The sequence below is a fragment of the Anopheles marshallii genome, chromosome 3, assembly GCF_943734725.1.
Source record: "Anopheles marshallii chromosome 3, idAnoMarsDA_429_01, whole genome shotgun sequence".
Lineage (NCBI taxonomy): Eukaryota > Metazoa > Arthropoda > Insecta > Diptera > Culicidae > Anopheles > Anopheles marshallii.
This window is the reverse complement of record NC_071327.1, coordinates 69,015,301-69,032,442: the sequence shown is the minus strand read 5'-3', so window position 1 is coordinate 69,032,442 and position 17,142 is coordinate 69,015,301. Positions and strand designations below refer to the sequence as shown.

At 46.1% G+C, this 17,142-nt stretch overlaps 1 protein-coding gene across 1 annotated transcript; it reads right to left on the bottom strand.

Annotated features, from left to right (window-relative positions):
- Nucleotides 1-1,811: 1,811 nt before the first annotated feature.
- LOC128711214 (host cell factor) lies at nucleotides 1,812-9,596 on the bottom strand. The gene is made up of 9 exons (XM_053806081.1): nucleotides 9,383-9,596; nucleotides 7,627-8,331; nucleotides 7,394-7,545; nucleotides 6,618-6,948; nucleotides 3,854-6,513; nucleotides 3,491-3,771; nucleotides 2,803-3,421; nucleotides 2,082-2,694; nucleotides 1,812-1,996 (listed from the first exon to the last, which is right to left on the bottom strand). Exons 1-9 carry the CDS (start codon nucleotides 9,594-9,596, stop codon nucleotides 1,812-1,814), a joined length of 5,760 nt encoding a protein of 1,919 aa, XP_053662056.1.
- Nucleotides 9,597-17,142: the final 7,546 nt, after the last annotated feature.

Below are 17,142 nucleotides of genomic sequence, written 5' to 3'. Positions count from 1 at the left end.
TGTATGTATCGCGTTTAATGTGATATTATCGGTATAGCAATATAGTATCATTACAAATTCTCTTACGGATATATCTACGCTCTTTGTAATGTAAAAACTCCCTCGCCCCTCCCACTTTGTTCGTGTTGCGCAGCCGTCGCAGGCTAATAGCGCAACACGTCGAAAAGGAAACCTGACCATAATGTTGAAAAATAGACATGGAAAACCGTTCCATCTTTTATAAGCCTTTTTCAAAAGGGGGTTTACTTTCACTACGGTACACACACATACACACACGCTGGCGTGTGTGTGTGAGTGTATGTTTTCTTACACGTTCTATTAAAACAGCATGTTCAAACCTTAAAAATGAATATTGATTCTGCCATACGTACACACGCGCACACCCTTTACACACACACATTGGCTACGAATTGCGGGTGGCCCACGATTTTTCTTGATGACGATTGTTTTATATAGTTTGATTTTTGCTAGTGTCCGCGTTCGGTGTTTGTCCTATGGTTTCGTCGCTGACCTGGTTTAGTATCGCTACACTGAATACTATGAACCGCGCACCGGTGCCGCCTAGCTTCACTAACTTTGAGTTTAGCGTTAGATAAAATGTATCCCTCGCACTCTTGACTGTGTTGGTTTCTTCTCTACTGGTGTATTATTACACTTGTACACATTTAACTCTAAATACAAAAAAAAAAAACAGTACAATAAAAATAAACTGGAAGCTAAAAAGCGTCAGCGTCGTGTAGTAGGGTTTATGAACGTCCTTGTCTTTCTGCTGCCCTTCCGTGATCATAATAATTGTTGTACCTATGACAGTGCCTGACGTCGATCTCCACACGATCTGCCTCATATTGTGTCCGAAATTAATAAAAGTGTTTTGCTCGGTGTAGTTAATTCTTCACGCACTTTATGCACCTCGCGGTGTGCAGAAACAATACGCACTTGTTAGCTACGGTTACTACTATGTTACTACTACTGCTAATGTTTTTTTTTCTTCCCGACTGCGATAACATCTGTGCTGCGTTTTTGTATGTAAAAAAGCAGAAACTTGTGTGTTATTTGCGACCAATGTAGTGCAAATGTACGCGTGGAAAACATAAACAAACGATGCATTCGTGTTTTTTTTTTCAATCTCATTCTGCCTCCTGCACCGGCACCGTGTTTCCGCACAATCAAATGTTGGTGATGGTGCAGAGCATGGTGGTCCATCATCAGAACATTTGTCAATGCCAATTGGATAAGCCTAAGAGCAGCCGTACTAAAATGACACAAAACGTTTCGAGCCTGCCGGGTAGTCGGTTTGGCAAACACTATAAACAATTGTCTTACTTAACTCTTACTACAACTAAGCCGTAAAATCAAAAAGACTTTTTTAAAACATGATCATATGTTAGCAATAGAAATCATATACTCTATGATAATAACACAACTGCTCTCTCTATGTCTCTCTCTCTCTCTTTCTCTATCTTTTTTTTTTAACATATACACACACACACACGCGCGCACATACAATGTTTTGTTGCTATTAATGCGTTTCTCCCCCTTTGCAATTATTAATTCTTCCTTTTTACCATTTCATGCCCGGCGAACAAACACATGAAATGTTGTTTAAAAGCACTGCATTGTTTTTTTTACGTGGTTCGAATTCTTTTAAAAACTGCTTCAAACCTCTGATTACACTAATGTAACGGAACTGTAGTTGGGCGTGTGTGTGTCTAAAAAGGGAGAGCTTTGTAAGGGAGGAAGGGGGAGATCTTTGTAAGTGTGTACTATAAATCTCCATCTGTGCACAAGTCGCTGCGTGTGGCGCACATCGTTTAGTGATGGTGCTGGGGCGAAACCATCATCGAGGAGTTGGTACCCGATACTGGTGTACCGATTTTGACCCGCTTATTAGGAACGATCGTAGTCGACTTGTCAGCCAATCGTTTTCCAACAATTCCGGCCTGATTTGCACCTCCAGTGGCACCGCCCATTGCGGTCGTTTTGGATAGCTGTGGATCTGTCGCCAAGAACAAACAATGGAAACGGAAAATAGCTTAGCTCAAAGGACTGCACAATTGGTAATATTCCTCCCTAACACTTACCCTGTAGCCACCTGACCTGCGTTGCAGGGCCATATCCTTTATCGTTGCGGGCCGCTATACGGAAGATGATGGCTGGCTTCGACGTAAAGTCCACGTGGGCCGTCTGCAGCGACTGATTCGCAACCGTACATTGGTTGTTCGACCCGCAGTACACGCGCACGAACGCCAGCTGGGCGGCGGCCGAGCTTGACTTATCCTTGGCGGGGTTTTGCGATTTAATTGCCAGGTAGACGGAATACTCCAGAATATCGCCGGTAGTGGATGGTGGCGGTTCCCAGGAGAGATGTGCACCTTCCGGTGACTTGGAAATCTTTATCGCGGATGGAGCACCCGGGAAGCCCGGCAGACACGTCTTGAACGGTGTGGCGTCGCTCCATTCGCCCCGACCGCAGCTGTTGATGGCGGCGACACGGAACCGGTAGGCACAGCCCGGCTCCAAGTTTATTCGCTTCAGCTCGGTCAGATCGGGTATGCTGTCCGCGCTAAGCATCTCGCCATCGACAGAACTGTCCCACACATTTGCATCGATGTAGTTCGAAACGGTATGGTTGACCGTCTTAAAAATGCCCACCGTGTGCCAAATCTCGGACTCATCCTTCGGTTTCGCTGACTTCTGATGAATTGAGGTAAGGATGAAATCGAATGAAATGGAATAAAATAAATTTTTTACGTTGCAAATTTAACCGGAGCCCCACCGGTAAACAGAACCGAATTCTCTTACCTCTTCCTTTTCATCCTTTGTCTTTCCAGTAGAGTTGGACCGAACGACTGCTTTTCCGATCACTTGTTTCCCGGACAGGGTGGTGTTGTTGCTACCATTGTTCACACCAGCGCTCGACACCGATGCTCCTGTGCCGTCTCCTCCAGCTTGCATGACCACCGTGAACTGTTTCGACGTGGGGTCCAAAAATTTTATCGACGTTCCCTGCTGTGCCGGCTGTGCTACGTTCGATGTGGGCGAGGACAGAAGGTCGCCCAATAGTTCAGTCGGCAGCACAGAGGTTGCAGAAGCTGCCGCTTCTGCCAGTGCGTCCAGGTGACCAGTGGTCGACGATGTGCTGTTGGTAGCATCTTCTGTCTTGACAACAGCACCGGCCACATTCATATTGCCCGGGCTTGAGTGGGTTTGTGGTACCATCCCATCGATCGTTGACTGTTCACCGGACGTTTGAAGGCGTGTTACGAATGTGGTACCGTCACTGAGCGTAAGCGTGGTTCCGTCGGTAACGGCCGGCGTTGAACCGCCACCGCCACTCTCAACCGCTTCGGTTTTGAACGTTATCATTTGACCATTTTCATTGCACGACTGCAGTAAAGTTGCTGTCCCGGAATCAAGCTGGCTGCAAAATGGGAATAAAACACGATTAAGACTCATCCGTAACAGGGGGGGGAAGCAATCAACAACGTACATAATATTATCGTTGCTCGTTCCAGTACTGCCACCAGCGAGCAGTTCGGCATTGTGAAGAGACAAAATTTCTCCGCTCTTTATCGTCGTGAGAATGTTGGCTGCTTCCGTTTCCGATGCCGTCGGTGCACTAACAACGGTGGTTTTCGGAACATGGGCAGGAACAGCCGCACTGGAAGACGATTCCTCCGTGCTGATTCCTTCGCCACCCGCGAGTTCGGACGATCCAGCAGTATGTTGTTCCATCGTATGCATTTCTTCCTGCTCGCTACCGAAAGACATCTGAAAACGTTGAAGCAAACAAAATACGTTACGAAAAGTTCCTGAAGTGAAGTAGGATATTGAACATTCTATTCACACTTACTTCCTGTTGAGACTGTCCCGCGGTATCACTTTCCATAAGGCTATCCAGCCCATGATTCTCTTCCTCATCAAGGTCTTCATCCATTGAAGTGTTGGCGTTATCCTTGTCCATCGATTCGTTCGCTTGTATGTTCTCCTCATTTTCAGTCGACAGTTCGTCGTGATCTTGACTGTCCTCACCGACAAAGTTGCCATCTTCTTCATCGGCCGATACCATCATCGAGCCGGCGGCTGCACCTGCACCAGATTCGTCTTCCAAATGCCCTTCATCCTGGCTGTCTCTGCCACCGGCATCGTCCATACCCTCCAGCATCACGTTGTCATGCGCTAGTTCGCCGCTCTGGTCGATTTCATCTGCTTCCTGCTGTTGTTGCTGCTGCTGATCTTCCGCGTTATCGGAAGCCGGATTTTCCAATTGCGAATCACTATCATCCCCACCTGAACCACTGTTGTTCATTAGTCCCATCTGCAATGCACCGCCATAAAGGCCCGGTTTGATATAACGTGTGGGATATTTGTGCTGGCCGGGCATTGCTTTTCCGTTAGCGGTAATGATGGACAAAGTATCATCGCATCCATCCAGCTGCTCGAGAGTGAACATCGGTAAACCAGTCGGGCGCTCCATATCTTCGATAGCAACATGTTCATCGAGAACCGAATTTTCGCTTTCCACCTCAAAACAGGGTACGACTTCCTCGTCGATAAACGTTTCAAGATCGAAACAACCGTCCATCTGTTCCATACCTTCCGCGTCCGTTTCCATCATGCCAGCTTCAGCTGCCAGAGCCGCAAACGCTGCATCGGTAGATACCTGATGTTCCTGTTGCTGTTGCTGCGCTTGCAACTGTTGCTGTTGCTGCTGCAATTGTGCGGCCTGGAGCTGTTGTTGCTGCTGCAGCTGTATTTGCTGATATTGTTGCTGGGTAACGATGCGAGTCGTTGTTTTCGACGGTAGCATTAATATCTTCTGTCCACCAACTTGTCCCGTGACCGTACCGGACGTTGCAGTCGTACCGCTTGCTCCGGACGGAACGATCGTGACCGTTTTCTGTCCACCAACCGACGGAGTCAGTTGTACCGTGACCGATTTGCCGCTGACTAGCTTCTGCGGCATATTGATGATTTGCGTGCCAGTGATCTTTTGTCCACCGGCCTGCAGACCTCCAACCGGCATGGTGAAAGTGATCGGTTTACCGCCCTGTACCGTGCGTAACTTAATCGCTTGACCGCCCAGCGTAGTTGTAGTGCCGCCGGCTGCAACCGACGCCGTCACTATATTTCCTCCCCCAGCACCGACAGCATTCAGGGTGGAACCCGTGCCACTGACGGCCGGTACGGAGGTGGCCTGCAGTACGGTCGCACCACCGATGTTGGTGGTGCGCGTTGAAGTGATAGTGTTAAGTACCTGCGAAGAGGACAGCGTCACGAAGTTGTTAGCGGAAGACGTAACCGTGCCGCTAACTGTGCGAATACCCTGTGGAGTCGTAACCACAATCACCTGCTGATTGCCCCGTATTGCCTGGCCTGCTTTGTTCGTGAGCACAAGCGTTGGTTTACCGGTCGAGTTTGTGCCCATCTTGCCAACCTGCACAATGTTGGAGTTCTTCATCAGTATCTGTTTGCCACCGATCGTGCCGGACCCGGTCGACATCAGTTTCACCACGTTACCGCCGATGACGGTCGTTTTCTGGCCAGCTGCCGTACCGGCAACCGTTGCCTGCTGTACGACCGTACCACCGGTTCCTGTCAGTAGGTTTGATGTAATGATTTGTTGCTGCGGTTGATGCAGTGTTCCCGTGCCAGCCGTCTTCTGTACCACGCTCATTTTCGGTACGGTTTGCATCGTCATTCCTTGGCTCGTTTTTACCAGTGTTAGAATTTGACCCTGGTTGGTAGCGCTATTAATGGATGTAGCTCCAGTAGTTCCAGCACCGGGCGTACCGCTTACTATAGTGACCGGTTTCTGCAGAATGATCTGCTTGCCACCGATCGTTGCGGTGGTCGAAGTGTTGCCCGAACCGGCACTGACAAGACGCTGCTGTACCGTTTGCAACTGTGCACCGGAAACGATTCCCGGACCTGCGGTACGCAGTACGGCCGTTTGCCCTGCTTGTTGCATTGTGCCGGTGCTTGCGGTACCAATGCGTAACTGTTGCCCTGTAGAAGATAGCACGCGAATAGGAGTGCCGGTACCGGTGGTTAGCTGCTGTGCGTTAGAAATGGCAGTACCACCAGTAGCGACCACACGAATCGTCTGCGGTTGATGCTGTAGCTGCGCCTGGGTAGTTTGCAAAATGGCCGTTTGGATGGTCTGTGCCGCTGATTGGCCTTGCGGGGATGCGGACACGATTTGAGTCGGTTGTTGTTGCAGTATTTGCGAACCAGTGGTGAGCACTTTTTGGGTTGTTTGAATCGGTTTGGCGGGTTGCACCTTCGTGACGATTCGCTGTACCGGTGATGCTACCGTGAGGCCAGGCGATGTGACGATGCCGATGTTGCTGTTGGTCGGTGACTGTAATCCACCTGCACTGTGGATCGGGCTTGCTACCAGGGCGGTTTGAGCAACGACTGGATTTTGCAACGTTGGCGACTGAATGCTTGCCGCCGATACGGTGATTGCTGACGGTGTACCCGACACCCTGCCCGGTAATTGTTTAATAACTGTAGAAAACGAAGAAAAAAGAAGCAATGTCCAACAGTGAGCAGGTTTTTGTTTTGAAAGTCATAAAATAATCTAGCACACACTACACTTATAGCAAACTTACTCGGTTGCTGAACCATAGGTTCTCCGGATGTTGTACCGATGCTGCCACTAATCATGTGTGCAGGAGACATGGAACCCGTACTGGATGCCGGTGAGCCAATAGTTGCACCAGCGGGCGATGCTACAACTGCTGGCGCTGTATTCAGCCCAGCTGGTGCTGGTGACGGTGGCGGAGCCTGGGGTATCTTCTGCACCTCAAGTATGTAGTAGGAAGCGGATGGTACCGCCTGCCAGCACACTTCCAGCGAATGTGTTGAAGCGCGCACGAGCTGCACGCGGGATGCCGCTCCAGGACGCTCCACCTCCAGGTACCACAGGTCTTTACAACACACCTGAAGGGACGATGAATGATTGATGAGAAAAGAAACGATTATCGCAACTCTAAAACTACGAGTATTGAGCACCGATCACTCTACGATCTGTCATTTGCAGTAAACATCAAGTTGTAGTGAACGTAAACACAAAATGTTGTAACGCAGTAAAGCAATAACGAAAGCGTGAAGAGAGAAGTGTCGGAAAATGCGTAAACCGTAAATACTACATTGAAGGTGGGGTAAATGAGGAAGGATGTGACTTTTCTTTGCAGTATCCAACCGAAACCGTTAGCGTTGATCGTTGATTTCCGTGCGCTTTTCGTGACGCATTTGGGGGGAGCAAAAAAGTTCAAAAATCAACGGATCAACAACGTTTTCGTAATGATGGATGCGTTACACAAGTTTAAACGTATTGTATTGATGCACACAAATGGCTAACTCGTATTTGGAAAACAGAGCTCACCCTGACCTGGTTGTTCCAGGCCTTCCTGTAACCGTCGCGGCCCGACCATATATAGAGACGGGTGTGAATACCGACGGCACAGTGGCCTGCCCGGGCACGTGGCATGTTCTCTTCGTCCGTGTCCAGATCCAGCTCCTCCCAGGTCATAGTTTCTACGGAAAAAAGCATTAATGCAACAAAACGGACGCGATTATTAATACGCCTACTGCATTTCGTTGCCCTACTGAACTTACCGAGATTCAAACACGCTAGTGTGTTCGTACACTTCCATTCTTTTTCGTGCTTTTCCACCTTTACGTCATCCAACACTAGCGGAACCCAGCCGCCAAACACGTACATCCTGTTGCCGATCAGCGTTGAACTGTGCAGCGAACGTGGCAAAGGCAACGGGCCACTTGTACGAGGCCGTGTCCAGGACATCGTGTCCGTATCCAGCAGCCACAGATCACCGAGTCTACACCCGGACATACCGCCGTAAATGACGAGCCAAAACTTCTTCTGTTTCTTATCGTACCACGACACGGCCGTGTGCGACTCGCGGGGCGGTGGGCTTTCACCGAAGGTGGTCGGTATTTCCCACTGCAATTGATTGTTTTTTATCTCCAATATGTATAGATCGTTCAGATATTTGGGAATATTGTTTTTCGGGTCGTCGCTTTCGTTTGCCAGTCCGCCGAAAAGATAGATTTTGTCTCCGACAAGCGTGAAGCTGTGGCCCAACCGGCGACACGGCGGAGGACCCGATTCTGGTGGCTTCGGTCGCAGTTTCTTCCACTCCCATTTGGTAGCTTGCAGCTCATACAGCTCATTGGAGTACTTGCCGTACTCAACCATACCGCCGAACACTAGTATGCGCGTCCCATCCACGACAAATCCGTAAGCGGCACATCCCGGTGGGACGTCTCCTTTTGTCGCCGGAACATACCATTGATTCGTAGCTGGAAACATAAACGTAAACAAAACAACCGAATGAGTAAATATCTATTGTTTTGAAAGAAACAAATGTTTGCAGTACGCGGTTGCTTGTATTACATATCAGTGTTGAAACATGTACGCTCTCTCGAACTGTGTTTTGAATTCATAGCACTCTAAGAATGGCGAAACGTATAAAACTATTCGCAGCGTTCCGAATGCTAATAAAAGGCTGAGTTTCATTCATCATTTATCGTTTTACGAAAGAATTGTAAATCAAAAGCACAATCAAATAACCAATTTAGAACAGTTTGCCTCTTTCAATTTGGGTGAATTTTCACAATTTAGAACACCGTATCGCATCGTTTGTCCGTTTCTACTGGGCGTTCATTTTAAAATTCCTTGACTAATATTGAAAACGAACCGTTTCTACAGGGCGTCACAATACGAAACACTTTGACGGATGTTCGCGCACGTATTTGTGTGTTGAGCTAGTTGTCTCTGTCGCGTAACTCCACTCCGTTCTGTCTTGTGGATTTTGGCTATAAATTTGCCGGGAGGAAGAGAGATGCAAGATGTCTGTCTGCTCAATCGCGCACCATGTTCAGCTCGGAGCCAACTTTGCTGCTTTCCAATATGGCTGCCATTCGGCAAAAATGTTTCACCTTTTGTTTCTCTAGCTCATTCGTTTTCGCGGTGCATTTGGGTTTTTTTATGTGCTAAACTAGAGTAACGTTGCAGCGTACAGTTTGCTGTTATCAATGTATCAATGGCAAACAGCTACCGTTCCAAGATATTTCTGTGTGTGCGTGCACGTTTCTATTGCGTCTATCGTCTATATTAGGGATTGAGATTCATTCCCAGAGAGCTGTGGGTTGTGTTTTTAATCTCTTCTTTTTGTTATCTCTACGGAGAGAACAATTTCAAGAACAAGGAGATGGCAGCGGAAGAAAAATTGTTTGAAAACAAATCTCCGAACCTGGGTCCTGAACTACTAGGCGTACGATATCAATTCGGGGGGGAATCCTTTGGTATTTTGGTGCATTTCTTAAAGATTACATTTTGTTAAACACTTACCCGTATTGTAGACATGCAGTTCGTCAACGATTCCTTCATTGCCTCCGCCAAAAACTACCATCAATTCTTTGATGTTCACCGAACGGTGACCATGGCGAGGTCTTGGTTGAGGACCGCTTGGATTCGTCACTCGCTTCCAGCGCAATATCGCATTGTGTTTGGCCGGTAAAGCCGGTACGAGTTCGGAACCAGTCGTTTCCGAATTGGCCGTCATGTTGATGATATTCTACAGCGTTGCACTTGCTGTCTTCCCCCAACCTGTCAGCTAAGCACACACAAACGCTTCCCGCACACTCGATCAACTCAATCACCAAAGTTATCACTTATTATCAATGACACATTCGGTGCTGTTTTCCCACCATCAAATAGAACCGCCAACCGACGGATGCGCGCGCTTTCCAGTATATTTGGTCCTTTTTCTCTTGCTGCACGCTTCTTGCTGCTAACATTAAGCACAAATTTTGATGTTGAAACTGCAAACTTCTATGCGCTCGGCTTTCAAAATGCTATGCTTTTGTTTCTCCCCCGGCTCAGTGGTCTCTCTTTTATCGCAAATTGTTTTGACTACTCACAAACTACGACCTTTTGCTAGAAAGAGATGCTCGCGTAGCAAAAGGCGCTACTGTCAGTGTTCTTCCCTACATGATGGCGGCTGCAGGACAGTGATGCCAGATCTGAAAAATACACCATAAAACAGAGAAGGCTATGTTAAAACAACAGAGACGAAAACTATGCCAAAAATGCATTCCATCTCATCGTTCTGTTCGACACTGCAAGAGAAAAGATGGAAATATGAATGGAATGTTGCACATTTTGGGCAAAAACGCATTACCATTCAACGGTGAGATGGTTGGAAACACTACAACTATTAAATCGCTTCTTAATTGACTACATTTTTGTTACACTCTGCGGTGCAGGAAGTGTTGAGTTCCGGTACACTGTTTGCAAAATAGATGCATTTCTGTGTCCGTTCGACTGTTTGGTTGAGACAACAAATTTTAAAATGTTATACAATTAACTGAAGCTAGATGCCCCGCCACCGATATAAACGGAACAGAGAGAACAACTATGACACTGTCTCGCTCTAGCTTGTCGCTTTCGCTATCTGGCTACTTTTCGTTGCCATCTGTGCCATTTCACTCACTCCACTCCAATGCCCAAATCGCCCAAAGGAGAATGCATTGCCCCCCGGATTATTAGAAAATTCGTACACTATACAGCAAAAATTGGCCATCCGATAAATGGGTGAGCTTCTGCATCGAAAACTCCAAATGCAGCAACACTTTCCCTGGAGGCACCACTGTTCGGTGTATTTTTGCTTCATGCATCTCACTCACTCCAGTGCATTGCCATATCCCAACCGATATAGGGGCAAGCAAAAAATTTGACCGAAGACAGAAAAGCTGAACGAATTTCACTCACTTGCTAGATTCCGCCAATAATTTTCTACGTAGCACGGTTACACGCGAACGAATCTTCACCAACCAACGATTGCCGGTGATCCGTTTGTCAATTACGAATTCACAGTAACACTCTGCCGGATGGATCAACTTTGTGCACAGGAAATAAACAACGGCGTCCTCAAATCGCTTTTTTAGGCTTTTCGACTTCAGAGTCCAATATGGCGGCGACCATGATGTGGATGGACTTGATGCGTACGAGGCATTGTATCTCTGTGTGTGTGTCTTTCGCTGAGCGCACAGTGTGCTGCCCCAGTAGAACAGCAACGTTGACACAGCCGCTGTCAAACGTCAGAATTCGTTTTGTCAGTTGGTGGATGTCGAACCGGATGGTCGATGGGAAACCCCACAGTGGGACATTTTTGTACCCATTTTTACTTCCGCTCGAGCGAGCCAATGGACAAAAAGGCGATGAATTTTGTCCAAAAATCGCTCAACATTCGCGAATAAATACAGTACCACAGTGGACTGTGGAAGTGGGACGCCGTCAGAATGGGCAGCGTTTTGACAGACTTCAGCCGAGGGTTTCCCTCTCTCTTTTCTAAACACTCGAACTGTTTGCGTTGTGAAGTTGGGTTGTTTGTTTACAAGCCGGAAACGAAGCAAGAAAGTGTCAGACAACAAAAAAATTAGCCGGAATATTTCTCGCATGTAAGTTGGTTGGTGTTGTTTTCGTTACGTTACTGTTAATTAGTTTGAACATATTTTACCCTAGTCTAAATTCAATAGAACTTAGTTTCGGCGTGTATAGTGCTCGTTCGAAAGTTCTGCAGGATCACCACGATCAATCGTTCAACAACGCTTCTCGTGGTTGCTGTTTCTTTGTTTCGCAGCAAAATGTTTGTGGTACACAATAGTGTTTTAGATTTCTTATCACGTTTCCCAACGCAAGTCTCTCAGACAACAAATGTAAAAATTGATCCGTAGCAATGCCGACTATTTCACTATAGTGTATGAATAATTACACATCTGTTAGACAAAAAACAAAAAAAAAAAAACCCAAAAACTTGAACTTGAATTACCATCATGCACTGTGATCAGTTCTGTGATTTAAAGGCAATTATGACGGTGATCGTGACGATGATTTGCCAAACAATGGAGCTTCGGTAAAATTCAGTTAATTCAGTCTAATGCTTAACTCAATGACACCGAAGGCTATCAATGGGAGTATGGTAGATTTTTTGGACTTGCTGAAATGCACGATCGCTTGTCTGTGAAGCACCTGCCGATTTACTTCTCGTTCGTAAGATTTTACTTCTCAAACAGTCTCATTTTTTATATTAGGATCAAATTAAAAATATGTGTCTTCATCAACGGATTTTAGCATTTAGGTTGATTTTCAGAAGCGACTACCGAAAGTTCTTCAAACTGAAAAGTAGAAAGATAAATCCACCAGACCAGTAAAGTTTAGAGATTTATCAGTGATATTTATCACTAGCCTTGGCTTGGCAATTATTAGTGGAACTCTTGATTGCTTTAGAGAACATTTTTGTTTGCTCTCTAGTGTGTAAAACTTTATTAACACTTAAAAAGGAGGATTGATCTAAATGATCGCCAATCGTGAAACACACTGAGCGTTCTATAAAAAGGAACTTACTTTTTAGCTAATTATTTAAGCTTCAATAACATTTAACAATAGTTCGAAGCGTAATGCATGCGTATTCCAGTCCAATTCAATATGTGTTCTATCGGTTCACTCACAGTTCCACAGCACAACCTTGAATGTACCACATGCTTACCGGCTGAGCGAATCTCGGAACTATTTTTAGGATTCCACTTCTTTTCCACGGCCTCCAGTGGCGGAATAGTCCTTGTTCCATGAAGCACAAAGATGTGATGGGAGCAATGCGTTGCACGGTAGAACAGCATCAATAGGCAGAAATGTGTGAAGTACTTTGAAGAACGGAAAGGTTTTCGAATAAAGCACCCCCCTTAAGTGAACAATTCTTTTCAAATGTTGATACATGCGAATGAGTTGATCTCTTGTGGAAGAAAGCAGCATGATATTGAAAAAATATGTATAACAAGATTTTTTTTCTATCACAAATGGCTTTTGGTCACTTATATTAAACAATAAATTGGTGTTAATATTACAATCCAATGAAAAATATCCTCTATTAAACGAAGCAGACGAATGCATGGATAAAACTGATCACGTTGTTATTAAAACTTGAAAACACGGCTGTTAAAAAAAAAACAATTTTATGCATTTGTATGGAATACTCCATTTTGTGCACCACAAAATCCTGTTTGTGCCATTCACCGCAATGCAAATGAGCGAGCTGAACTATAAAACACAACCCCAGACAACCCGTTTGAAGATCCATTTTTCCCCAAAATGCGTTGCGTTCGCACAGCAAATGGGAAACAGATGTTTCTTGTCTGTTATCAAAAAACGTGCTTCGCTGCAAACTCGACAGCAGGAAGACACGGGCAACTGTGGCCGCCGTTAAGATCGACCGCATAAGCAAGGCAACGATCGTGTGAAAGGACTCACGAAAGGATACCGTAGAAGTATGACAGTGATGATTAATGTATCTCCCGTATCTGCCATTCGAATGACGCTGAGTTTTGATCGATAGTGGCATTAGAAACTTCAACAATTGCTAGAATGGGGAGGGGGTGTCCACCGTTTTGGATGGGAAGTTTATCTAGCCCAATGAAAATACCCACCCACGCTTCATTTTTGTGAGCGTCAGCTAGCGCTAGATGCATCCCTGAAGCTGAGTGCTGTACTGTACGATAACAATTCATAACTCAATTGGTGCGGTACACAAACAGAGGGTGGACACCCTAGTCATGACCGGAAACAGGGCACATATGCGGTACGTCTTGGTTATGCTGCAGTAAGATCAAAAGGTGTGGTGCTATTAATAACATAACGTAATAAGTAAACAAGGGTCTTTTGAGGGCATTGGTTAAAAGGTAGGAAGAATATGTTTTAAATTGCATACCAATAATGTGCTTTAAACAAAATACCCAATTGAGGCTGTTTGTAGTTGGAAGTGGGTAAGGTTTCTAATTATTAGGTACTCGCTCACGTGCATTTAACTTTATTTTTTTATAAAGAACGTTTGATATCATTTTAAGGGTTCGTTCTCCTCAATATGCCTGAAAGGTGTGACCGACGATAATGATAGCTGCAGCATTTCCAACTCCGTCACGATAGTAAGTCTGCTGGGAGTTTCTAATTAACGTGAAAGCTAATTCCCCGATAGTGAGCGTAGATTGTCGGCCACGGCTAAGACGATTCACCAACAGCTACCACCGGATGGCCGGTTGCTTTCTAGATGTTTTGGCTCACCCTTGCGGATGGTGGATAGAATTTGATATCTAGCTCTAATCATAAAACCAATACCTTAAATTATTTGTCGCGCGATACTGTGCTAAACGAAGGCATTAATCGCTCCAATGGGATACACTAGAACTACCAAAGAGGTAGACTAGTGTTGGGTAAATCTAGTTCACATTCATGTGGATCTCCTCCTCATTTGATGCTCTGAGGTTTCATGAATCTTTCGTGTGTCGATTTCTGATTTTAATTGACTCCTCACTAAAGATTCATGCGAATGACTCTTCCTGAAAGATCCATTAAGCACAACACTATTCTACACTTAACTCATCGTAGTCTAGGCCCATTTCAAATGTGACGCCGAAATGATTTTCTGCCATTTGCCGTGTGCTTCCTGTGTGAAAAACAAATCCTGTTTTTCGTGCCAGCCATGATCATGATTTACACTGCGATTCTAATTCTCGCCGCGTTGTGACCGCACGATCGTTTTGCAAAAGTCCCCGGACGGAAGTCTGCAGTCGCATCGGGTGGAGACAAGCATACAAATACAGCAAAAAAGACAGGCCGATATTCCGATATTCCAACACAGTTCGCATACGATCGTCAGGACGTTGCGCTTGCAGCGAACTATGGCTGGCGACACAACCAAGCCAAGCGGTCGGTCTGGTGAAAACCGGTTTACGCAACGTTCGACGCAAGGGTTACGGGGGACCGCTGGAGACGCCGGAGGAATGGAGACGATTCGTTCTGCACATGGTCGACCTGTGGGGGGGAACGGGGCGGACAAACAAAAGAGGGCAGCTAATGCCCAACGGAGGACATTTCTTCGGGCAGCCCGAACTCCCCCCGTGTACGATGCCGGCTCGGTGAGTCGTAAGCTGTGTAAAAGACACTCTGTCAGTGCACCGAGAGCGGTAGGTGCATGCGCTGGTGCTGCGGATATCGTTTGCCCCGAAGCGCGTTGACAAAATACACACTCTCTATAACGTTCTTATTTTAGAACTTTAACGATATTATGAATATCGGACCGGTTTTGTTGATGCGGTGGTGCTCGGAGTGCGGCGAGAAGGAGACAAACAACCGAAGATGGGTGTGTTCCACGTTTTTCAAATGCGTTGTTTAGTGTTCAATATGTGAGGCATTTTGTTGGGTTTGTCATCCGGCCACACTTGCGTTTGCGAATGTGTGCGAGTGTTACACGGCAATGGCTACAGCTGTCCTTTCCGACCGTGGCTTCAACAAAGGCGCGTTATTCGCTCATGGGTATTAGAATGCTGTAATAGTGAGAAGATAAGCAAGAACTGTAGAATGTTTCCAGTTCCCGTCAGTGTACATTGATACTCACTAAGACTATGTGGTGAAAGTTGCATGATAGTTAGTAGTGCGTGTTCGTCCACAGAGGAGAAGAAACTAAAAGTAAAAACTTCGATCATCACCTTGGATACTCGCCTGCTATTGTCAGCGTCAAATATCCATTCAGCATCTTGTTTTTGATCCAATCAAAGTATCCCGTGTCGTCACGAAACAAAGACTCGCCGTCGTCCTTCGAGAGTTTCGCTTGTTTTTGAGCGGTTTTATGCGATCTCGTGTGTGTGCTGTGTTCTTTTCGTTAGTATTGCACTTTCAATTAAAGGGTGTTTGATGGTGTGTATGTTTTCACGCTCGTAATTGTTGCGAAGAGTGAAAATTCACGTTAAAAACGAAGGGGTCAATTACGTCATCGAATGTCGGCCATGTTGTGGAGGTCCGCTGTTGGAAGAGCGCGCCGCTGTGTGGGAGTAAAGTGATGCGTGCAAGTGGAGACTCTATCTGGCGGGGAGAGTGAACTCTACACCCGGAATGACGATCGAGAGTTGCCGACGATCTACACGATGCGCTTCTAACGCTGCGATTTCTGCTTCAACTGCACAGTGCATCAGTGTGCAAGCAGTATAGTTAGAATGAGTTTTTGAAATTATACATTATCACTTAAATTTATGTAAATGTAAATTACATTTGAATTATATACAATGATTAATTTTTACAAAGGTTTTTCCCTATACTTATTTGATATTAATTGCTTTCTATCGATTTCATCAATATTATACATTCTTTATCGGCACAACAACCTCAAGAGCTCTAAAGGCCTGCCATTTCTGGCTTTCTTTGACTTTGTTTACCCGTAGCCGGATAGTCAGTCCTGCTTACGGAGGATTGGTCCGGAAGGGATTTTGGACCGGCCCTCCATTACCAATACACCGATGTACTATAAACATCGAAATAAAATAACACCATGAACCACCATGATCCATTTCCATTGTGCAACAAGCTGTCATAATAAAAGCGCCTAAAAGCGCGTCGTGTAGACCGCCGGTAGCGGAGAGCAGCAGCAGTGGCGCGGGATCTTGCGATCGCTCGACCGGCGAGATGAGAGAAAGGTTGTGATACGTGCGGTGCGCAAGCTCGCGGCACACTTTAGCGCGTTGGCTCCGTCCGAAAATCCCGCACACTTCGATCTCGACGGTCGTCTTCGCGACCACCAAATCCTTCGCTGCCGGGCGGGCGATGTGAGAAAGTGAATCTGTTTGCAGCGCGCGTGAATTGTATAATCTGGCCGCATTGCCGTTGGGTTGCACCCCCTGTTTTACTAAAGTGAAGTTTCTTTTTGTGCGTTGTTCCCTAAGGGGAGCAGTAGTGTGTTGTTTCCCTCTGCAAACTCCGATAAAGCTGTGTGTGTAGTGTTCCCTACCGATGTGAGAATTACGGAAATCATAATTGGCGGAAATCGTTTGTTACATACAACTTTTCCACACAACAGACTTATTTCTACCTTTCCGGTCGCTTTGCTGCAAAACTTAATTATTGCTCCAGTGAAGGCGATCCCACCTTCCATTCACACAACCTGCTGCTTCGTCCACATTCATCCACGTGTGTGTGTGTGTTCAGAAAGGAAGAAGTTAAATGAAAAAAAAGGTGATGCGGCAATAAATACAGAAAATTCACCTTCGTCTTCGTGTGCCAATGTGTTC